This window comes from Loxodonta africana, chromosome 11 (assembly GCF_030014295.1).
Source record: "Loxodonta africana isolate mLoxAfr1 chromosome 11, mLoxAfr1.hap2, whole genome shotgun sequence".
Taxonomy (NCBI): Eukaryota; Metazoa; Chordata; class Mammalia; order Proboscidea; family Elephantidae; genus Loxodonta; species Loxodonta africana.
The window spans coordinates 7,473,557-7,496,154 of NC_087352.1; the positions used below are offsets into that span (position 1 = coordinate 7,473,557).

Genomic DNA, 22,598 nt, shown 5'->3' on the forward strand with positions numbered 1-22,598 from the left:
CTACCCTGTCTTATAGGATCGCTATGAGTTGGAATCGACTCCACGGCAACAGGTTTGGTTTTTTTTTTGATGTGCCAAGTATAGGCAGTTTCCAGCTCTCCAGGGGGCCACAAAGTGAAAAGCAGATTGTGTAAAATGAGTAAAGAAAGCCAGGTGTTGTGGGCTCGGGCAAGCTGAGAGTGCATGCCTACCTAAGGGGCAGCCTCCCCTGGGCCCAGCCAACTGTTGCCAGGCAGGAATGTGAGCTCCCTGTTGCCACACCCCCGGTTTTTCAAGAGAAGCTGGAAATCTGGATTTCTGTGTAAATTATCTTAATTTTCAAATGTCGGGTGTGTTCTTTAAATCCTGTGTGGGCCAAACGAAACATAGCTTCAGGCCAGCTTTGGCTAATGGAATGCCAGTTTGATGCTAATTTAGCATATTTTTCAGGTAGGGAAGCTGAGGCCAATCAGGACAGGAAGGATAAAGTTAGTCTTTATCAAGGGTTAATCCTGAATTACAGAGACTTGTGTGTGTAGTTTTGAAGGACCCATAAAATATTAGAGACCATCACTGTCATTTATTGAGAGCCCCCTGTATGCACTTCACATATATCCTCACAGAAGTAATAAAATACCTGATAATTCTCATTTTACAAATGAGACAACAACCTTAAATAGATAAGTGACTTGCCCAAGTGTTGTAAGGAGAAATTTTTAGGCAAAGATTAGTGGACAGTCTCTACTTCTTGTCCAGGCCCCAAAAGAATTCACAAGTAATTTTTATTAAGTATTTAATGATTCAGGACTCCAATAGACAGACATGAGCCAGAGGGTTTTTCAAGTCTTTTATTTTTCTACTCGAGATATCATTCAGTAATAATAATATCTTACTTGCATTTATTTCTTATTCCTCTGCTCTTGAGTCTTCCCTGCACCATTCCAAATATATGAAGATCTAGTGAGCTATCTTAAAGATATGAAGACCCGGAGACTCCCAATCCCCCAGCCCCGCCCTTAGAAGGGGCAGACAGAAAGCTCAAGGGAGATGCCTGATCACTGATTCTTTTTCCTGGTATCACCTACATCCCTTTGATAGTGATGGCATCCAACTACAACTTGTTCTTTCTTGTTTGGGCCTTGAGATAGTGAGCTTCGTTTGTTCCCTAATAGATTACAGCATAACAAACCTGCAACATTTCTCAGGACACAGCAAAATTTCAAAAGACTGAAGTCCATTTCACACCTTCCTTCCCTCCCCTAGTTATAATAGACCTGCCTAAGCTCTGCTGTGCCATGCTCTCCCAGTGACAGATGACCAAGCCCACGTAGTCACGGAAGAGGGGAAGCATTGTGACAGGGAACATGGCTAAGACACTGCTTGCTACTCAGGGCTGACCAAGAGTCCCTAGTACATCAAGGTCACACAGCTTGGCTGAGTAAAAAAATGTGTCATGAGAAGGGGACCTGTTGAAACCCATTGACATCCAGTCGATTCCGACTCACTGCAGCCCTATAGAAGAGAGTAGAACTGTTCCATAGGGTTTCTAAGAAGTGGCTGGTGATTTCTAACTGCCAACCTTTTGATTAGCAGCCAAGCTGTTAATCACCAGGAAAATATAAAGTGATGGAGATTGGGGGAGGGAACAGGGAGCAGGCCCTTCTTTACAGACCCTTCCCATTTCCCTGCAGCCCACCTCCCTTTCTGTGCCAGACCTGGCAGGGCTTTTCACACCAAGCACTGGCTATGCCTTTTGTGTGGTTAGGTGCCTTACAGTAGGCTCCAACTCATGGCGACCTTATGTATAACATGCCGATGCTATCAAATCCTGTAGGTCTCCCCATTGGTGCCAGAGGAAAGAGGGGTGGGGCTTCTATGGTGGTCTGCCTTGGGGAAAAGGAGATAGCACATGCTCCTGTACCTAGGCCATCTGGAGTGCAGCACACTTTTTCACCTGTGGCTGTGGGTGGCCAATGGGCTCCTGGCCTCCAGCCAGCCCTCGGAGATTACAGCTAATGGACTATGCACCACTCCCATTGCAGGGTGCAGAAAGATGTTTCCCTCGCCCAACAGAGTGTTGAATATATCTTAAAACAAAACAAAAAAAAATTCATTCTGGGTGGTTTTGGGAAACTCTTCATATGTCCCCCACTGAACATATTGAAAAACATCACACGTTGGCGTTTCTTGTTTGATATGGCTATATCTGTTTGTTGCCTTACAGCAGGATTCCAAGGTCCCAAGTTGGAGAATCTGACATAAAAGTGTGAGATGAGCCCCAGGAACAGGAAAAATGCAGGGTCAGAAAGACGTTTTACAGTCTATCAAGATCAGAGACCCTACATCGCCTTTTTAAAAAGTCTCTATTTACAGAATTTATTGGAAAGAGCTTGAGCAGTCATATGTCGTGGGTTCAAATCCCAGCTCAGGCTTTAACCTTACATGTTCTTGGACAAGTGACTTGACTCTCTAAGCCTAAGTTGCCTGGCCTATAACCACCTCACAGAGTTGTTGATTGTGAAACTGTACAAACAACTGTACAAATTAACAGGAGATAGTGCTGAGAAACCATGTTATTTAAAATCATAGACTGTCAGTCTGCTCTTTGAAATCATATCAGTAGTGAGAATGGGACACTCTACTGTTGTCTGGAGGATCTCAGCAATGTGAGTCACTTTGACACAGAGAAGCAAGTGTGATTTTCAGCCCAGGTGCAGATCTTCAGAGGATAGATTTCTGGAGACAGCCTATTTATCTTAACTCGGTAGTTTCCAAGGAAACAGGTCCCTGGATCTGCTTCTCAGCCGAGGATGATGTTGACTCCATTACACAAGGCCTTCTTTCTATTGAGTCCATCAAAACTCTGCCTAATATAAATTTTACCTAAGCTCCACCCTTGCCAAAATCCTATATGAACCCTTTGGTGAGGCACTCTACAGTTCCTCTAGAGAGCTTGCTCTTTTTTTTTTTAAAGAACTATCTAGTGAATTTACTCAAATTAATTAGATTTAAATGATTCAGAAATGAAAATATTAGAAATGTGTAAAAAGTGAATGTAAGTTACTCAAGTACATGGACATTTCCAGTTAAGCAGGATAGCTTTTTCAGCAGATACATATTTATACACATATATGATATGCTGATTCTGGCAAAAAAAAAAAAAACAGCTACTAAAAATATTCTCAAGTTTTAAAAAAGTGTGAAATAAGTTTTGACAACATTCTACATGAATGTAAAACCCCTCATTTAAATATTTTATTGTGCCAGAAACATAGTATTAATTTTTAACAGATACTGGTATCAAAACATGTTGGCTTATTAATAATTAAGGCATTTTGCATACTCAGCATCTTACCATGGAAAAAATTTTAATATTATTTGCTCTAAAGTCTTTTCAACATAAGAAAATAGCTACACAGCTTGACCAGGGCAAAATCACAGAAGCTTCACAGACGCATCCAAACGCTCTGGTAGAGCTAGCTACTGGGCTGAGGGCTGAGGACCATGGTCTCGGGGGACATCTAGCTCAACTGGCATAACGTAGTCTATAAAGAAAATGTTCTGCATCTGACTGTGGTGAGTAGTTACTGGGTTCTTAAAAGCCTTTGAGCAGCCATCTAAGATACATCTACAGATCCCATCCTAGAGCAAAGAAAAATTTAAGACCAAAGACACAAGAGAAAGATTAGTCCAAAAGACTAATGGACCACAACTATCACAGCCTCCACCAGACTGAACCCAGAACAATTAGATAGCGCCTGGTTACCAGCACCAATTGCTCTGGCAGGGATCACGATAGAGGGTCCCGGACAGAACGGGAGAAAAATGTAGAAAAACACTCAAATTCGCAAAAAAAGATCAGGCTTGCTAGTCTAACAGGCCAGAGAAATTCCTAGAATATGGCTCCTGGACACTCAGTACTGAAGTCACTCCTGAGGTTCACCCCTCAGCCAAAGATTAGACAGGTCTATCAGGGGAACAATACTATGAGGGATGTGCTTCATAGTTCAGTCATGTATACGTGACTTATGAGCACACCAGCCAAAAAGCAAAGATGAGAAAGCAGGAAGGGACAGGAAAACTGGATGAATGGAAACAGGGAACCTGGAGTGGAGAAGGGGAGAGTGTTGACACATCACGGGGCTGGCAACCAATGTCACAAAACAATTTATGTATTAACTGTTTAATGAGAAACTAATTTGTAAACTTTCACCTAAAGCACAATTGAAAAAAAAAAAGCTACACATACTTGTTTCCTTTTTGCAGTAAAGTAATCAACATAACTTTATTGGACCACAGGTGTGTCCCTCATGTTCTTTGGTTGTTAGACCTTATAAAGATTAAATACAGTCATGCACAACAGATGTCATTTTAAGGACTAAGATCCACCTGACCCAAGCCACGGTGTTTTCAATCACCTCATATGCATGTGAAAGCTGGACAATGAGTAAGGAAGACCAAAGAACCGACGCCTTTCAGCTATGGTGTTGGCAAAGAATGCTCAATATGCCATGGACTGTCAAAAGAACAAACAAATCTGTCTTGGAAAAAGTACAGTGAGAATGCTCCTTAGAAGCAAGGATGGCGAGACTTGGTGTTATGTACTTTGGACATTTTATCAGAAGTGACCTGGACAAGGACATCATGCTTGGTAGAGGGTCACCAAAAAAGAGGAAGACCCTGAATGAGATGGATTGACACAGTGGCTGCAACAATGGGCTCAAGCATAACAGTGATCATGACGATGGCACAGGACTGGGCAGTGTTTCATTCTGTTATACGTAGGGTCACCATGAGTCGGAACCCACTCAATGGCACCTAGCAACAACAGTAACAGCCACATAATAAACACCCAGATAATGTTACCTGTGCCTGGCAGGAGCGGCACTCAAAAAACTATATGATAGAATTGAATGAGTGATGCACCATGTGCAGGACCAGGCACTTAAAAGGGGCAAATAGTCAGGATCTCAGCGTCTCCATTTCTAAAAGGTGCTTTTTAATTATTTTGTTTTACTTGTAATGGAGACACTAAAGCCCTGACGGGGCAGGTAAAGCAAAGTGAGCAAGGTAAGCCTAAGGTCGAAGCGATCAGATTCGGGCACCAGCAGGCAGAGCTGAACCTACTTCTGAAAGTCCCGCCTCCGCTTCTTAGTCTCTGCCCTTATCGCCTCCTCCCCGCCTCCAGTGCCTCCTTCCCACAACGGTCCCCTCGGCCCTGGCGAAGCAATTTCCGCCCTCAGAAGGGTGTGGCTTCCGTCCCCTTCTGCTATCGCGAGTGCTGGTAGAGGAAAAAGGGAGCGTGGGGGTCACGTTTCCTCCTCGCCCTCTCCCCCTAGGTTCCTCGACACATTTCCGCCCTTACTACCTCCACTTCCGTCCAGGGAAAAATCACTTCCACCCAGAGAAGGGGTTGTCACGCTCAGAGCGTCGACAATGGCCCAGTGTTTTCCACTTTTCCAGTCCATTCAACTTCCCCTGTACTTCTACCATCATAGTGTTCACCGCTGTTCATTGCAGCCACAAGCTACGCAAATGAAGTCAACGCCCCCCAGCTCAAGGCGGGCGCTCCCTCTTCCTGTCTCTGTTCTGCTCTGAGAAAAGGAAGGACAGAGAGAAAAGACAGGGCTTCTCCACGCCCGTCCCCCTGGCTTTTCCCTTTTCTTTGCCGCCGCTCACCGTACACCCTCCCGCCCTCGCCCCCGACAAGGCGGAGACGAAGCCACACTCGCCCTAAGAGAGGCGGGGCCGCCTTTCCTAACCCCACTCTCGCGAGCTCTCGGAACTCTCGCGAGGTTCGACGCCCGACTTGTGCGCCCGGGAAACCCCGTCGCTCCCTTTCCCCTGGCTGGCAGCGCAGAGGCCGCACGGTAAGGCGGGCGCTCCGGGTCCGGTTCGGTTCGGGGCGTCAGGACGGGGCTCACCACCCCGGGAGCGTGTGCCTGAGGGTCCCGGGGCGCCCAGCTCGGGGCCGCCCCGCCCCCCGGAGCCGCGGCCACGTGCGAGCGACGGGCCCGGGCATGCCCGGACGGCGCGGGCCAGTCACCGAGACTGGGTCTCCTGGGCGGCGAGGGGTGCGTGGAGCCCTCAGAATCCCAGGGCTCGGGGAGTTCGTGTAGGAGCTTCACAAACGGGGGCCAGGCTGTTGGTGGGGCCCACAGAGACCGGGGGCGTCTGTGAGTTCTGCAGGATCTACGGGAGCGGGGGCCCTTAGGGGCCTGCAGTTGAAGTGTAGGACCTTCGGAAGTAACGGGGCCGGCTATGGTCACCAAGAGCGGGATTGGTTCTGAACCCCAGCCCTGGCAGCCTCCGTCCTCCAGGCCTTGAGCACACGTGCGTGATCTTTCTCTCGCAGATGCCTGGAGTTACTGTAAAAGACGTGAACCAGCAGGAGTTCGTCAGAGCTCTGGCAGCCTTCCTCAAAAAGTGAGTGTAGGACTGGGGTTCAAAGTGGACCGAACCTTTACCTGATCCTTCAAGGCCTCCGTGTTTGCCTGTCCTGATAGCGGAGATTTGTACGGGACTTCTTGGGTTGTTGACTCTGACCCTTTTTTTTTATATCCTAGAAGGAATTATTGTATGTCTGTTAACGTACAGCTGTGTTGAGCAGAGGAGGGCGTCAGGGGATGGAGTTTGTGGAGACTTCTGAATCGTGCCTTAATTACTGTCTTGATTCCAGGTCCGGAAAGCTGAAAGTCCCTGAATGGGTAGACACTGTCAAGCTGGCCAAGCACAAAGAGCTTGCCCCCTACGACGAGAACTGGTTCTACACACGAGCTGGTGAGGAATTGGGACGCTTGACTGCAGAGCGGGGGACTGGGTGACCCCTGGCTTAGACCATACCTCCTTGCCTTTCTTGAGCCCCCCCAGTTGGAGGAAGAAGATGACTGCATGCTTTATGTGACAGCCAGTAACTTCACCTTTCTGGTAACTTTATTGTTTGTCCATTTGTAAGAGGTTTGTGCGAAGACCTGTGGCTTCTGGCTGAATTGCAAGGGAAGCCCAGGAATAAATGAGTGTTGGTGTTTGTCTTCGAGGTGGTTCAGTTTAGGGAGAGGGGATAATCTATTTCCAGAGTCGCTCTCTGCGTCTAAGCTAACGTCTGCCTTTTAACTAGGTGTTAGATCTCAAATGATTTACTTAATCTCAGTGTTTCTGTTCTCCAAATCTAAAATGGGGCTAAGGAGTGTAACAATATGGGATTATTGTGAGAATTAAATGAGTTTAATGCAGTCAGTTAATGGAGGAGGACATCATGCTTGGTAGAGGAGAGGGCCAGCGGAAAAAAAAAGAAGACCCTTAACGAGATAGATTGACACAGTGGCTACAACAGTGGGCTTAAGCGTAACGATTGTGAGGATGGCACAGGAGTGGTCGGTGTTTTCGTTCTCTTGTACATAGGATCACTGTGAGTTGGAACTGACTTAACAACACCTAACGATGCAGTCAGAATCAATCAGGAAAAGACAACTGTTTTATCGTTTTTCTTACTGCTTATGTTACCATGCTAGTCTTTTCCGTGTCTTTAATAAGTTGTTTGTTAGTAGTTGGGGATCTGCCCAACTCATTCCAAACCTGACATGACACCCAAGTGCCCAAAAGACAGCATCCAGACCTTTATCCTGTGACTGTTTAATCTTCTGGTGATGGCAGCTTACGTGTAGCTCCTGACTGCACAGTGCTAGTTCTTACCTGTCTGTACCATCTCAAGGTTCCATAAGCTGTCATCTCCACGAAGGCCTAACCCAACTGGGAAGCATGGTCAATGGTGCACCAAGGTTGCAGCCTCCCAGCAGGACTGCGCTAAAGTGCCTCGGTCTCTCCGGTCTGGTCCTGTCATCCGCAAAGTGGGTCCTCTGTCTTGGGTTTTCGGTTTTTTTAAATATGAGGAGGGATTAACACCGAACAAGATCAATACCCTGGTTAATAAACCAGATGAGTCTGCTGGTTAATTCATGGTTGTTGTGCCCCTTTCTGCTCCCCCTGTCCCTGTCCTGGCATCATGCACTGATGAATGTTTGCTTGTCCCTCTGGTCTCCCTTACTTGGGGCTTCCAAAGGTCCCTTTTTGAAATCCTTTCTCAGCCACCCCAGCAGCATAGGGTGATTGTGTTCTAGACTAGAGTTCGGTGTCCGTTAAGTGTGTGGTGGCTGTTCTATACTTTTTTTGGGAACGTAGACATGCCCATTAGTTGGCATATCTGCCGCAGTGGCAGAGCTGTAGTTGTAACAGACCATACGACCTAAGGCATTTTTTCTCTGGCCCTTTACAGGAAGTTTATAAGCCCCTGTTCTGGCATCTAGGGGGCAGGCAGCTCATGCTCTGGCAAGTTGGAGTTGTAGGAATTACTCCTTTTTACCAGAGAGGAAACAGGCATAGACAGGTGAACTGCCTTGCTTAAGGTCACATGGGGAGAGCAAGGTGGGCTGAGTCTGTCCAAAACCAGAGTCCGTGCTGCGTCTGCTTTTTTCTGTGGGTTACAGAGGCAGGACTGTGACCATGGGGGAGCTGAGGCAAATTCTGGCGGTGGGTAGGAGGCATCATGGAATGGACAGAACAGATTTTGATCTTGGAGTGTGAGAGGTGAAGAGGACTGTGGCAGAAGGCAAGGCCCTCGCAAGGGTCTCTGGAAGACAGTAGAGCTGAAGAAATAAGTCCCAAGGCAGTGGTGTAGGTGTTAGGGGGTCAGGCGAGGTGTGAGGTGCTAATAGAAGGAACCTGTTGAGGTGGCGGGGGGTGGGCCTGCTGGGGGAAGGGCAGTTCAAGGGAAGACCACCATGGGTCTTTGTAAAGGGGATGGTGCACTGTGGCCCTAGGCGTCTTGACCTCTGAATTCTCGGGTAGGCCCACTGCCTGCTTGCAGGGGAGGTGAGAATCCAGTGTGGTATCCTGATGGATGTCCAGCACTGAGCAGTTGCTGAGCTGGGGTAGCTGAACATACTTGTTCCTTGTAGGATGGAGGCTGGTCCTCCTCTGACTCCTGCACGGAGCTGGGCACCTATGGCTTTGCAGTCATTCGCACGCTCCTTTTCTGAGTTGTTTCTCTCCCATGAACATACACTGTGCCCCGCAGCATTGCTGTGTAATCTTTTGAGTTGCTGTCATCAGTTTGCTCTCGTAGATCTATTTAAGAACAGTATAATGTTTAAGGCAAACATTTTTACTAGTTAAGCTAAACTATTGGTTGGTTTTAAGCACGTTTCAATGGATACTTCTGATTTAAGGTTTAAAGATCACTTCAGGGCAGTAGTTCGAGGGGTTTGCCCAGGGCAGGGCTCCAGAAGGTATGGCGTCCATGAGAATTAGAAATTCTTTTCTGTGTTTTCGCCCTTTTGATCAGGATTCTTATATAGAATTTTTGATCCAAATGTCCGGTAATAGTAACTAGCCATTATCCAGTTTTTCTGATCTCATGGCGAAGGGAGGTAGTTGTTCACACTTTTTTTGATTTGGTAGGTCATGAAGAGGTGCCTTTTTGAACTTAAACAAGCTATTGAGATGCTGCACCAGGATGACTCTTGAGAAGGCTTGATGGCCTGTCCATGCTCAAGTCCAAAGTGAACCCCCGTCCCAGCCCTTGTTGGGCTCTGAGGCAGGCCCTGGACTGAGTAGGTCTGCATAGCAGGAGAGACTGGCCTGGAACGTGCAGCTACTTTCCCTGATGGTGGACTCAGAGTCTGGGGGACACAGATGGTGCTTCCTTTTTAGTTCAAGGTTGTCCAACTGTTGGATAGGGTTTCCTAAGGAGTGGGCTGTCATCTGCAGAGGCATACCAGGGAGGAGCCAAGGCCTTTGATGGGGCTGAAGGAGAAGCCGTCTGTGACAGCCCCTGGCTCTCTGTCAGCCCTGGTCAAAGCCAGCACAGATGGCCTGGATTTGCTCAGGACAGCCCCACTTCAGAAGGTGGGGCTGTGGCCCTGGGTGTAAGGAAAGGGGTGAGAAAGTGGTTGGTATTTTGTAGAACTAGGTATTTCCACTCTCACAGGTTCCAGTTTGTGGAGTATACTCCTCTTTCTCACCATTCTGGTTCAACAACTAGCATGAACTTGAGAGGGGAAACCTTGTAACATAACAATGCTGCCTACCATTAGTTAGTCTCACTCTGTCAGTCATTGCTCAAGGTTGAAGTGAGTTGCCCCCTTCAGTAACCTCATCTGACAGCTTTGAGCTCAGCCACCTCTTTCTAGACCAAGACTAGGGTCAGCGCTGGTCGTGGCTCTGTCCAAGGTTGAGCGTATAGCCTCAGGAGGTTCCTGTGTGTCTTCCCCCTTCCTGAGGCTGCGCTGCCTTCCTCACCCTGGTCACGACCCAGGTGGGAGAACACATCTCCACCTGGACGCCCAGTGAGCTGAGTGTGGCCAAGCACAGGAGGAGCAGGGTATCTCTTGGACATTTGAACTATTCTTGAAGGGTGGTGGAGTTTTCCAGTGAAGTCCCTCCCCTAGTAGAAACTGTGTGGAGGTGGCGTGTACAAGGAGCTTGTCTGGAGAGAAGAAAGGAGAGTTGTTTTATAGTGAGCAGAGCGAGTGTAGAGGAGGCTAGGGGCAGGGAGAGCCATGGAGAGGCTCACGCAGTGGTCCTAGAGAGGTGGCGAGGGCTTGGGCTGCCCTGTTGACCCCCAGAAGTGTATTTTGTATGGGGGAGACATCTTGGAGGGTAGGCAAAGGCTGGGAATAAGGGGTGGAAGAATCGCTTGCAGGAAGGGAGACCCCCGCTCACCCAGTCAGACCCACTCCTCCCACAGAGCTCACAGAGGGCTGGAGGGGGAGCTCGGGGCACCAGGGATTTGGGATCTTCTTGGCCAGAACGTGGCCCAGCACCTGGCTCTTCCTCAGGAGTTGTTGAAGGAATGCATCCTTGGTGCCCCCAGTTGATCTTGAGTACTACAGGAAAGAAGCCACTTGGGCAGACTCTCGAATGCTGGTTTCTGGGGGCCAAGGGATGAACTGGGGTTCTTATCTGAAGTTCCCCAGCCAGACAGGACCGTATAATGGTCAGTGTCTAGGCACTTCTGCATGTCAGGCCCCAGCTCCTTCAAACATCAGTGCCTCCCTGGGGTAGAAAACCACAGTCCCCCTGGAGCCTAGGATTCCTTTTCTGTAAAGGAGGATTGGCGTGACACGTACCCATTGGATCCTCACAGTAACCCTAGGCAAGGGACTGTTACTCCAGGCCATCAGATAAGTCTAGATGGCTTAGCCGAGGCCACAGGGCCTGGCAGACATCTAAGAGTGTCCTTAACATGCCAGCATCCACCATGGGGTGTGTCTGGATGATCGCAGCTTGCTCAGTATCTGCTAGGCTCCACTCAGTACCTCAGCTTCGGCCTCAGGGCAGCCAAGGAAATCAACCCTTGGAGAGGGAGCTGTGTGACAGTGAGCGAGACCTTTCCCCTCAGCCCACGTCATTTTGTGGAGAGGATGCTCATCTCCTGTCTGAGGAGAGTCCTCACGTCTCCCTCTCCCACCCCCAGCTTCCACAGCACGGCACCTGTACCTCCGGGGTGGTGCTGGGGTTGGCTCCATGACCAAGATCTACGGGGGGCGGCAGAGAAACGGCGTCATGCCCAGCCACTTCAGCCGAGGCTCCAAGAGTGTGGCCCGCCGGGTCCTCCAAGCCCTGGAGGGGCTCAAAATGGTGGAGAAGGATCAAGATGGGTAAGTGAGAGGGGCTGATGGGAGAGCTGTGGGGCCAGATTGTCACTGCCCACATCATCCCCTGTAAGTGAGTTGTCCCCACACACAGTCTGCAGAGGTACAGGTGTGCAGTCCTGACCCTCACCTACCCCCAGAGGTGGGTGGGGATTCTGCAGAAGAGCCAGCAGCATAGGGCCTCACCCTGACCTCTCTGGCTGACTACCCCGCGCTCCAGGAAGGTAATTTAGCGACTGTCCGCTTTCATTAGCCTACTCGTTAACTTCTCGCAATTGATTTTTCAGGGCTTTTGATCTAATGCTTGCACAAACGACACCCCGTCAGCTCCCAGGGGTCTCCCACTCCTGCCCCTAGCGTGTTAGAATGTGTCGGCTAGGGCCTTCAGCAGGGCTTGGCTGGAGTTGTGTGGTCCCAGCGGCAGATGCCAGGGTGGGCCTGAGCCGGGGCTCACCAGGCTGCATGACCCTTCTCCCACAGGGGCCGCAAACTGACACCTCAGGGACAGAGAGATCTGGACAGAATCGCCGGACAGGTGAGGTCTGGGTATGGGCCAGGACTGGGTCCCTCGGTCATCCCTCACTCCATGGACATCTCCTGAGCCCCTGCTTTGTCACAGGGTCGTGGGGTCAGAGGAGCACTTTGCTTTGAGACCCTGGAGCAGAACAAAGATTCTGGCTGGGGATTCAGGCGCTGAGAGAGCCCGAGCGGGCACTGGGTTTCTTTCTGCAATACACACAGCTCCCGCTCTGGGTCGGCATTCTCACAGATTGCACCTGCAGTGTTTCCTCCTCATTCTTTGTATTTACTGAGCATCCCCTGGGGGTGAGGTGGAGGTCCTGAGAAGGGCCTCATTTCAGGCCCTGGAACTCAGGTCTTCATCTAGACACTTACTGACTGGCTGGCGCCCCAAGCCTCGAGAGGAGGTCCACCTCTGGAGCAGCAGTCTCCCTGTCTATAGAGTGGACCTCTTGCCCACTTCAGGGCAGGGGCTAGGGGTTGGGGCTTCAGTGGACTGTAGTACACCAGGGGTCCCCAGGGCCTGGCAGGGGCTCCTTGTTGATTCCTTCTTTCTGTGTCATTGACTCAGACCTAAGCATTGCGGTGTTAGTCAAGCGTCACAAAAGAATGAGAGGTGAGCTCTTCCAGGATAGAGCAGCTCCTGCCTGGTTCGTGGCCCAGGACCTGGCAGTGGTGTAAGGGCTGGCTCTTCCCTCACACGGCAGTGGGGAGAAATCGGGATACCCTCTACCACTCCCTTTCCTTGTGTAGTCTCAGTTTGCCCCTCTCTACAATGGGAGAATACCCAGGGTTTGTAAGGATTAGGCAAGGTGAATACATTTGAAACCACAAATCAGGATGCCTGGTGTCCAGTGGTGGTGAGTGTATAATAGGTTACTATTACAAAGAACCACAACAGAGCCCATGACTTACTTCTCTTCCATCTTTTCCCACAGGTGGCAGCTGCCAACAAGAAACATTAGAACAAAGGATGCTGGGTTAATAAATTGCCTCGTTCGTAATCCTGGTCTGGGCCTGTCTTGATTAGGCTGCTTCCCTCCCGGTTTGGGGGTGGGGTGAGGAAGAGCACTCTGTTTCCTTTGCAAAAGAGCCAGGGATCTAGCAAGCTAGGTGTTGTGGTGTCCACAGCCAGCTGGCCTGTTGATGGGGGTGGCGGGTAGGCCACTTCCCCTACATCCTGCCTTTGTAGTTACATGTCAGGAAGTTGAGAGTGGCTGTTCAGGCAGTAGCTTGAGTTGGGGGCCTTGGCTGCAGCCTGTGAACCCACCTACTTTGCAGGGTGCTGCTGGAGTGCCCTGCTGCCCTGCCCCCCTTGTGCTTCCAGCCTGAACGGAGGCTGTGGGAAACACGCAGAGCTCACTCCATGTGGCCCTTGGCAAGGATCCCTTAAGTCCCTCCAACCCAAGGTGCCTATGTTTTGCCTCTTACTAGGTGGGTTCTGTGGCCCCTCATTCCTGCCTGAGCCTTCACTTTCTGAATTTTAGCCTCTTGTGCAAAGGTGTGACCTTGGCTCAGGTTGAGTAATGGAGCTGAAGTACCTGCCCCTGGGTTGTGAGGGTGAAGAGTGGTGAAGACGCAGACTGGCACTGAGCTGGCACGGCTGCCACTTTGAGACCCCCGGGGACAGGATGGGGGGGCCTAGTGGGGCCCAGCTTCCAGAGTCCCCACACGGGGCTTCACAAGGCATAACATCCACTCCTGTACGGCGATTGGCTGTAGGCACAAATGGGCGGGAACTTTGGCTGTGATTGGGCCATTGGGGGCGGGAGACCTGAACAGTGTTCTCTGTGCACGCCCCCATCCCCCGGGGTGCTGATCCTGCACAGGCTTGACCAAGGACCCTGGTTTCCCCTAGCCCAGGTTAGTTCCTCACATGCGAACCATTTCCCTCCCGTGCAAAGCCTGGGGTGTGAAATCCGAGGAACTTGGTTCAAATCCCAACTAACCCTAATTCTTCGTGACTCTGTGCACCTTATTCCACCTCTGAGCCTAGTCATTGAGATAACAAATCCCTGGCCCAGGTTAGCATACCTGGTAGGCATCAGTTGGCACTCTCCAAGTTTGTCTGAGATGTTTGAAGTGGGAAAAATGCCAAGCCGAAGATTTTATACCCGGTAGGAAATGAAACCGTCGTCCTTCCAAACACTGAGGTTTTCGGTGTTGGAAGATTTGCTTAAAAAAAAGAACACGTTCCAGGCGTCTTACAAACAATACATGCAGCAACCCTATGAAGTAGGTGCCAAGAGGCACTGTCATTTTGGAGATGGGGAAAATAAGACGTTAAATACTTCTATCTAGCATGGCTAGGAAGACTCCCTGGGTAATGCAAATGGTTACGTGCTGGACTAATAACCAAAAGGTCAGTGGTCCACACCCACCCAGAGGTTCCTGGCGATCTTCCGAGAGGTAAGTCTTGAAAACCCTATAGAGTGCAGTTCTGCTCTGCACACATTAGGTCGCCATGTAACTTGAAATAGACTTGATGGCAATTAACACCACTGCTGGGAGGTGGCAGAGACAGCACTTGAACACAGGCAACGTGGCTCCGATCTCCGGGCTCTTAGCTACACTGCGCAGACCCTCGGAAGCAGGGGAAACGCCAGAAGGGTTACTCCTTGGTATGGAGTCCAGGTTCTTGTTTCGTGTATTGAAAATGAAAACGTTCCCCAGGGTTCTCACGAGAACTCAACGTCAAGTGTTCCCGCAGCGTCAGGCACATACTAGGTTAGCGGAAGTCGGGGGTGCCCAGTTAGGAGCTCAGTGTGCCGGCAATCCGGCTACCGCGCCTCTCTAGCCACTTGGGGGCAGTCGAGGGCCTGGAAAAGGGCTCAGTCGCTGAAGGAGAAGGTAAATTCCTAGGGCTGCCAGGTCTGGACCCAGGCTTCCAGGAGGAGGTTGTAAGGAGGAACTGAGATGCAGAAAGACTAACGACCTGCCCCAAGGCATACAGCGGAGGGCGGGGGTCAACGGAACACCTGGGACCCTGGAGGGATGGGAGGGCCACGGCGACCAGAAGGAGAACTAACAGTGTCCTGAGAACTATACTAAGCGCAGCGCGCATAATATCCTTAAAGCTTCACAAGGCGGGAGAATTATATCCATATTACGGGGAGAAGAAACAGGCTCAAAAGGCCAGTGAGTTAGCAGAGCTGGGATTCACACCTCTCTGACTGTTCATGTTTTTCCGTGTGAGTGACGGTTGCACTTTTTAAAAAATATGAAGTACCTCAAGCATGCAAAGCAGTGTATGTAATAATGTAACAAAGACCCATGAACCCATCACCCAGTTTAAGAAGTTAAAAATAACACCAAGAGTAACAAAGCCCTCTGTCTGCCCCTCACCAATCACAACTGTCCTCATTTCCCCCCCAGGGGAGATAGCTCCCAGAAACTGGGTGTTTGTCATTCCCCTGCATGGTTGTACACTTTTACTATACTATGTTACAGCAGTCTTTTCCTCGTGTTTGAATTGTTTCTGAGATGCAGCTGTGTTGACACAGGAAGTTCTGCCATTTTCCCTGCTGTATAGGATTTCGTTGGCTGCCTAAACTGCCATTTGTGCATCCATTCTCCTGCAAATGGGCTTTCAGTCTGTTTCCCAGTTTTTGCTACCAAACATCTCCCTGCAGTGAATTTTCTCTGTCTCCTTGTGTGTGTGAGGGTTCCCTTACAGCTCACAAACATCTCAGTTACCTCATGTCATTCCCCAGCCCTTGTTTCCCTCCTACCTGGTCTAAAATGTGAAAGAACATGAGAGTCCCTGCTCCACCACTCCCTGACTTGATGACACCAGCCAAATGACATCGCCTTTCTGTGCCTCGGTTTACTCCCCTGTAAAATGGGGGTGGGCCAGCCTGCCCAGTTGTGAGGAGGCCAAAATGAAAGAATACCAAGAAAGATATCATCAGGGTTCTAACTCCTTGGGTTCCAGGAACATAGCATACCACAAAACCAGAAGGATATTCTTATCCCTATTCCATGGATTAAAAATGGCAAGGCTCAGAGAAGGCAGGTGACCCCTAGTCATATAGCTAGTTGGTGGCTGGCCTACCTGCCATATTTATTCCTCGTGAACATTACTAATATTAACTAACATTTAATAAAAGCCCTGGTGGTGCACTGGTTAAAGCAATCAACTGCTAACCAAAAGGTCGGTGGTTTGAAACCACCAGCGGCTCCACAGGAGAAAGATGTGGTGCTTTGCTTCCGTGGAGATTTACAGCCTCGGAAACCCTATGGGGTGGCTATGAGTCAGAACTGACTCAGCGGCAGTGGGTTTGGTTTGTAACACTTAATGAGCACCTACTACATACCAAGAGGACATTGGTAGCTCAGCGGTAGAATTCTCACCTTCCCTGGAGGAGAAACCAAAAAAAAAACTATACCCATTTTGGTCGAGTCAATTCCGACTCATAATGACCCTATAGGACAGAGTTGAACTGCCCCTATAGGGTTTCCAAGGCTGTGATCTTTACAGAAGCAGACTGCCACATCTTTCTCCTGTGCAGGGGTTGGTGGGTTCAAACTGCCAATATTTTGGTTAGCTGTCAAGGGCTTAACCACTGCGAGACCCGGGCTCAATTCCTGACCAATCCCCCTCATGCATAGCCACCGTCCAACTGTCAGTGGAGGTTTGCATGTTGCTGTCATGCTGAGCAGGGTTCAGTGGAGCTTCCAGTCTAAAATAGACTAGGAAGAACGGCCTGGCAATCTACTTCCAAAAATCAGCCAAGGAAAACCCTATGGATCCAGGGACCATCAGATGCTTTAGGTAAGACAGCTTTGTTTGACCACTTATTATGTGTAGGGCTCCAAATTTAGGCATTCACTTGTAGGAAATTGATAAGCTGCAAATAATTTTTATCTTATAGAAAAAAATAAATGTCAAAGGTTACAATATTATTGTCTGGTTGGATAGTGACCAGTTTTGTATCCAACTTTGCAATCTTATTCCAGCATTTTCCTTTCCACTAACTATGCATACGGTCGGTCTCTTGTGTCCTCTGTCAAACCAGCTTTACCCTCATTAATGAATTAAAAAAAAAAAAAAACCCTACAGATCACAGTGGTCCAATCCACAGGCAATCACAGGGCAGCACAGGACTGGGCGGCACTTCATTCTGTTGTGCGTGGGGTCGCCATGAGCCAGGACTGACTCAAAGGCAGCTAACAACAGGTATGTACCAGGCCCTGTGTTCAGTGCACAAGTGCACAAGCTCTTGAAATCCCCACCCCAATCCTAAGATGTAAGGAAACTGAGGTTCAGCGAGAGGCCAAAGTTTGCCGGAGGTCAGCGAGTGGGAGAGACCCAGCTAAGAAGCACCATACCTCACTGTCTGTCCACAGAAGGCACCCAGACCTCTGGTTTCCTTCCCAAGGCTCATGAGTGACAGTGACAGGCCAGGCCTTCCCCCACCCAAGCTGCATCCCCTCAGGGGAATTGTGGCCACCACAGGTGCAGGCAGCAGTTCCTCTCCCCTCCAGGCCTGACATGCATCCAGGCTGGGGCTGTCCCCAGGCCTGACAGCCAGAGGCCGGCAGTGGGGGCCAGTGGAGCCCATCTCCTGCAGGGCTGGGCAGGAAGTGGGGCGGGGTTTGGGGCCAGGTCAAGGTGGGGTCTGATACCCCAGGACTGCTGACACCAGACTAACCCACTACTGGGAGAAGATGCCCGGGGCTCCAAGGCTCCTCCGAGCTCCACCTGCCACCATCTTCCTCTTCTTGCTCTCTGCCGCTGGCCTGGGTACGTGGCCGAGGAGCGGGTGCTCAGGGTTCCCAGAGAGGCCGAGGAGAGGAGTACAGGCAGAGCCAAGGGCACGCGGGGCGCGGGGAGGGGGAGCGCCTGAGGGAGGGAGGAGCTGGGGAAAGCCCCAAGTAAAATTTCATCTGTCTGTCTGACTGTCCAGGCCAGGGCTGAGGTGAGTCTGGTGGGGGTCTCAGTGAAGTTAAGGGGCCGTCCACGGCCCCCTGGAGGGAGGCAGGAGCGAGAGCCACCTTCCCCACCCCCTCGTCCCCACAAGTCAAAATAAGGAAGTAAGGTTGATCTTGATCCAGCTGAGACTGGGGGCAGGAAGAGTAAGAAGGGGACTTGGAGGCAGCACTCAGCTTCAGCTGAGGAATGCTCTCTCCTGATTCACCTTGAACCTCAGCCACTCCTCTGTGATGTTAGTCGGGGTGGTCATCCATGCCTCTCTCCCATCACCCCAGTAGGCAGGGGCTGTGCCCACTGCATTTGACAGAAGAGCTCAGAGAGGAAGGTCATACTGGGTCACAGGGATTGCAGCCCACATCTGCCTGAGTCTTAAGCCTGTGACCATGAGGTTGGCTGCTTTCCCCACCTCTTCCTCCTTCTCTCTTCCCCACCTCCTGCCTCTTCAAGATAGGGCAGCTGGTGGTGTGGACTGGCTGGGGAGGGCTGGGTACTAGAGCTTCCCCTGACAGCCAAGCGGAGCTATGTTCAGATACCACAGCCAGCCTAGGTAGGCCACCCTGATTCCCTCACACCAACTCCCTGCTGCGCCACCCAGCCCCCAGGCCAGCCCCAAAACTGAACTCACCCAACCCCCAGGTTGACACAAATTACTGAGGAAGAGGAAGGGGCCCAAGGCTACAAGGGAAGGCAGGATCCAAAGACTGACCCCTCAGTCCCAGGGAGGAGGCCCAGGGAGACCACAGTTTGAACTCGGTGCCACCCCTGACTGGGGACTCTGGTAAGCTGTGTGCCCTCCCTGGGCCTCAGCCAGCCAGCCATCCCACCTGTAAAAAGGTGATGATGGGAGAATCTGTCTCTAAGGTTTCTGTGCAGATTACAGAGAGACAGGGGCTGAGGGTGGGAAAGCGGCCACAGGAAAGACCTCCAGGAGGAGGTGACGTGAAATTGGTCTTGGAAGGAGCTATGTGGGCAGGAAGGAGCCCTGGTGGCGCAGTGGTTAAAGTGCTTGGCTACTAACCAAAAGATCGATGGTTTGAACCCACTAGCCACTCTGTGGGAGAAAGATGTGGCAGTCTCCTTCCGTAAAGATGACAGCCTTGGAAGTCCTATGGGGCAGTTCTACTCTGACATACAGGGTCGCTATGAGTTGCAATAAGCTCCATAGCAACAGGGTTATTTTGGTTTATGTGGGCAGGGTCACTTCCGGTGCTAAGGAACCAAACATCCCAAAGCCAAAGAGTTCAGTGGGGTCAAAGCATAAAGTGGGGTGTGGGGTAAGAGATGGCACTGGAGAATAGAGTAGGGCCCTCCAGGGGTGTCTCATTCTCCTCCCCCAGAACGTCCTCCCTCCCTCCTCCAGAGGTGTCCTCACTCTTCCCACCCCAGGGGCATCTTACTTCCCCCAAGGGGTGTCTTTGCTCTCCTCCCTCAGGGGTATCTTCTCTCTTCCCCCACCAGAAGTGTCTTTGTTCTTCCCCAACTAGAGATGTCTTTGTTCTTCCCCCACCAGGGGTATCTTCGCTCTCCCCTCACCAGGGGTGTCTTCACTCTCCCTCCACCAGGGGTGTCTTTGCTCTCCCCCAACCAGGAGTGTCTTCACTTTCCCCCCACCAGGGGTGTCTTCGCTCTACCCCAGCCAGGGGTGTCTTCACTCTCCCTCAACCAAGGGTGTCTTCATTCTCCTCCCACCAGGGGTGTCCTCACTCTCCCCTCCAAGGGTGTCTCATACTCCTCCCCACTGCACCCAGGAGTGTTGCATCCTAGCAGCTCAGGCTGGGGACCTTTGTCCCCATCCCTAGTCTTTGATCCACACCCTCCTCTCCGCAGGCCCCGGGTGCCAGGCCCTGTGGGTGGCCTGGGACCCACCTTCAGTGACAGTGATCGTGGGGAATGAGGCCCACCTGCAGTGCCCCAACAATGGCAGTAACCCCAATGTCACATGGTGGCTCATCCTCCCTGGCAACTACACCAGCACATGGCCACCCATGCTCCTGGGCTCAGGCGAGGGCCCGGACGGCAGGCTGACCATCCCACAGGTGAACAAGAGCCACAGGGGCATATACCAGTGCCGGGTGCAACAAGACAACAAAACCTGGCAATCCTGTGGCACCTACCTCCGTGTGCGCGGTGAGTGTCCCGGGTCCTGGTGCCACGGCTGGCCACTGCCCCAAGGGGGATGCTCGGTTTCTGTCTGTGAAGTAGGGACAGAGCCAGTTCTTCAACTCTGGCTGGGGCGGGCTCAGACACAGCAGGAGTTTCTCATCTGCATTGTGGGCCTTGCTGGGAGGGGCGGGCAGGAGGCACCGGGGCTCCAAGCAGCACCCCTCCTTGCAGAGCCGCTCCCTAGACCCTTCCTGGACATGGGGGAGGGCACCAAGAACCGCATCATCACAGCCGAGGGAATCATCCTGCTCTTCTGCGCCGTGGTGCCTGGGACGCTGCTGCTGTTCAGGGTGAGCTACCCCGGGACCCTAGGCCAGCTGGATGAGGGCAGGGTGGCACAGCTCAGTGCCCAACCTGCCCTCCCTGATTCTGAGGGTCCCCTCTAAAACCTGGGAGAATACCTGGGAGAATGTGAGCACCCACCTCATAGGGCCTATGGGGTTAAAGGAGCTAATACAATGAGAGGACTCAGAGTGGGGCCGGGTCCAGAGGTGCTTCCTTGCTTACTCTCCCCCAGTCAGGGGTGTCTTTGGAGGGTGTTCTCACTCTCCCCCCAGGGCTGTCCTCATTCTCCCCCCAAGGGCTGTCCTCACTCTACCCCCCAGAGCTATCCTCACTCCCCCCCTCAGTTGTCTCACTCTCCTCGAAAGTAGCCCCCAGATGCCAAGGCTGGGAAGATGGGGGCTGGGTTTCTCCTACAGTCTCTGACCTGCCTGGTCTCAACTCATACCAGCAGAGCACTGATTGCTATTATTATTATATTAGGATTCTTACTCATGGAGAATAACAACGCCAAATAACAGAGCCAAAATGAGACTCACTAGCTTTGGCTCCAGAGAGACATGCCACTCAACAGATGTGACCTTGGACATACCCCTTGCCCTTCCTGAGCCTCAGTTTCCCCTCCTGTAAAGGGAAGTGGTCAGAGCTCGCTCCCCAGGTGACTGTAGGCAGCACTCAGGGGAATCACGCTGGTAAAGCACCCCTTCCCATCCAGGAGGGTCTTAGAATCTATCAGCCTCCCTTTGCTCACTGAGGCCCCCAAACTGCACCCTCCCCCCAGAAACGATGGCAGAATGAGAAGTTCAGGGTGGACATCCATGATGACTATGAGGATGAAAATCTGTACGAGGTGAGTGGAGGGTGGGGACAGGGTAAGAGCAGGTGCACTGGGGGCTGGACATGGGGCTCCTCCCTGGGGCTGGCTGCGGTAGAGACCCCAGGCACTGATGTCCACTGCTGCACGTCCACCCCAGGGCCTGAACATCGATGATTGCTCCATGTACGAGGACATCTCCCGGGGCCTCCAGGGCACCTACCAGGACGTGGGCAGCCTCCACGTCGGAGACGTCCAGCTGGAGAAGCCGTGACCCTGGCCGGCTGCCCTGCCTGCTGTATTCCCAACTCTAGGGTCTTCCCTCACTCCCCCTGGAACATTCTTCTCTCTCTCTCTTCACCTTCTTCCCTGAAAGTCATCTTCCCCTTTGGGAGTATCCTAGAGGAGTCTTCTCCCTCCTAGGTCTCCTGGAACTCTGAAACACTTAGACCCTGCCCAGGGGGCAGCTCTTCCTTCTACACTGTCTTCACTCCCTCTACACACCCTGCCTCCTTTCCCAGCTCCCTGCTCCCTCCCTGGCGGGTAATGAGCCCTTAATCGCTGCCTCAAGGGGAGCTGATAGTAGCAGCCTTATTAGTACCCCCCTCTCCACTCCCCACCCCTGCTCTGTCATGGCCACTTAGTGATAATAAATCCTTCCCAACTGCAGCATTTGGCAGGAGTCATGGATCTCATGGGGACTGAGCCATCCCCACCCCAGGGGACCAGAAGTCCAGGCCCCCAGCCCCCTCCTCCCTCAGACCTAGAGGTGCAGGCTTCCAGCCCCCTTCTCTCTCAGATTCAGAAGACCAGTCCCCAGCTCCCTCCTGGATTCTGGGTCTCAGCTCTCCACTGTCTATCCCCCACAACTGGGATCAGGTAGCCAGGCTTAGTTACTCCCGTGAAAGAAACAGGAAGTGTCTTGGGGTGCTTTCCACCCTAATGAAAAGGAGTGGTTTGGCCCCACCCAGGGCCCCACCCCAGGCCCTGTCCCTGAGCAGGAGGGGGCTGTGTTGTGCATATATGTTGGGGATGTGGGGGGCGGGGGTAAGGCTACCATATTTATGCACATTTAAGCCCTGCAAACTGGAGGACTATCTTGGGGGATAGTATTGAATTGCCTGACTTTGGCCACACCTTTTCTCTATGGGTGGACTTGTGCAAGGGTGATTTGTAGCATCTGTATTCCTAACTTGAGGCTGGTGAAGACACTCAGGGGGCAGTGACAGAAAGGTACAGTGATACAAAGTTCCTG

At 51.5% G+C, this 22,598-nt stretch overlaps 2 protein-coding genes across 2 annotated transcripts; both read left to right on the forward strand.

The window, feature by feature from the left end:
* Nucleotides 1-5,762: 5,762 nt before the first annotated feature.
* Nucleotides 5,763-13,153, forward strand: RPS19 (ribosomal protein S19). Its single transcript, XM_003423410.3, has 6 exons — nt 5,763-5,849; nt 6,335-6,405; nt 6,659-6,759; nt 11,453-11,636; nt 12,111-12,165; nt 13,088-13,153. The coding sequence occupies exons 2-6, from the start codon at nt 6,335-6,337 to the stop codon at nt 13,112-13,114; spliced, it is 438 nt and encodes a 145-aa protein (XP_003423458.1). The 5' UTR covers nt 5,763-5,849; the 3' UTR covers nt 13,115-13,153.
* Nucleotides 13,154-17,748: 4,595 nt separating this feature from the next.
* Nucleotides 17,749-22,324, forward strand: CD79A (CD79a molecule). Its single transcript, XM_003423411.3, has 5 exons — nt 17,749-17,895; nt 19,912-20,211; nt 20,419-20,537; nt 21,311-21,379; nt 21,504-22,324. Exons 1-5 carry the CDS (start codon nt 17,820-17,822, stop codon nt 21,615-21,617), a joined length of 678 nt encoding a protein of 225 aa, XP_003423459.2. The 5' UTR covers nt 17,749-17,819; the 3' UTR covers nt 21,618-22,324.
* The last annotated feature ends 274 nt before the right edge of the window (nt 22,325-22,598 follow it).

Bases quoted from the DNA above. Each gene is read 5' to 3' on its own strand.
- CD79A (XM_003423411.3), top strand. From the start codon at position 17,820: ATGCCCGGGGCTCCAAGGCTCCTCCGAGCTCCACCTGCCACCATCTTC. The intron at 20,212-20,418 runs GTGAGTGTCCCG...CCCTCCTTGCAG, and splicing joins CACCTACCTCCGTGTGCGCG to AGCCGCTCCCTAGACCCTTC. The intron at 21,380-21,503 runs GTGAGTGGAGGG...CGTCCACCCCAG, and splicing joins AGGATGAAAATCTGTACGAG to GGCCTGAACATCGATGATTG.
- RPS19 (XM_003423410.3), top strand. From the start codon at position 6,335: ATGCCTGGAGTTACTGTAAAAGACGTGAACCAGCAGGAGTTCGTCAGA. The intron at 6,760-11,452 runs GTGAGGAATTGG...TCCCACCCCCAG, and splicing joins CTGGTTCTACACACGAGCTG to CTTCCACAGCACGGCACCTG. The intron at 12,166-13,087 runs GTGAGGTCTGGG...CTTTTCCCACAG, and splicing joins TGGACAGAATCGCCGGACAG to GTGGCAGCTGCCAACAAGAA.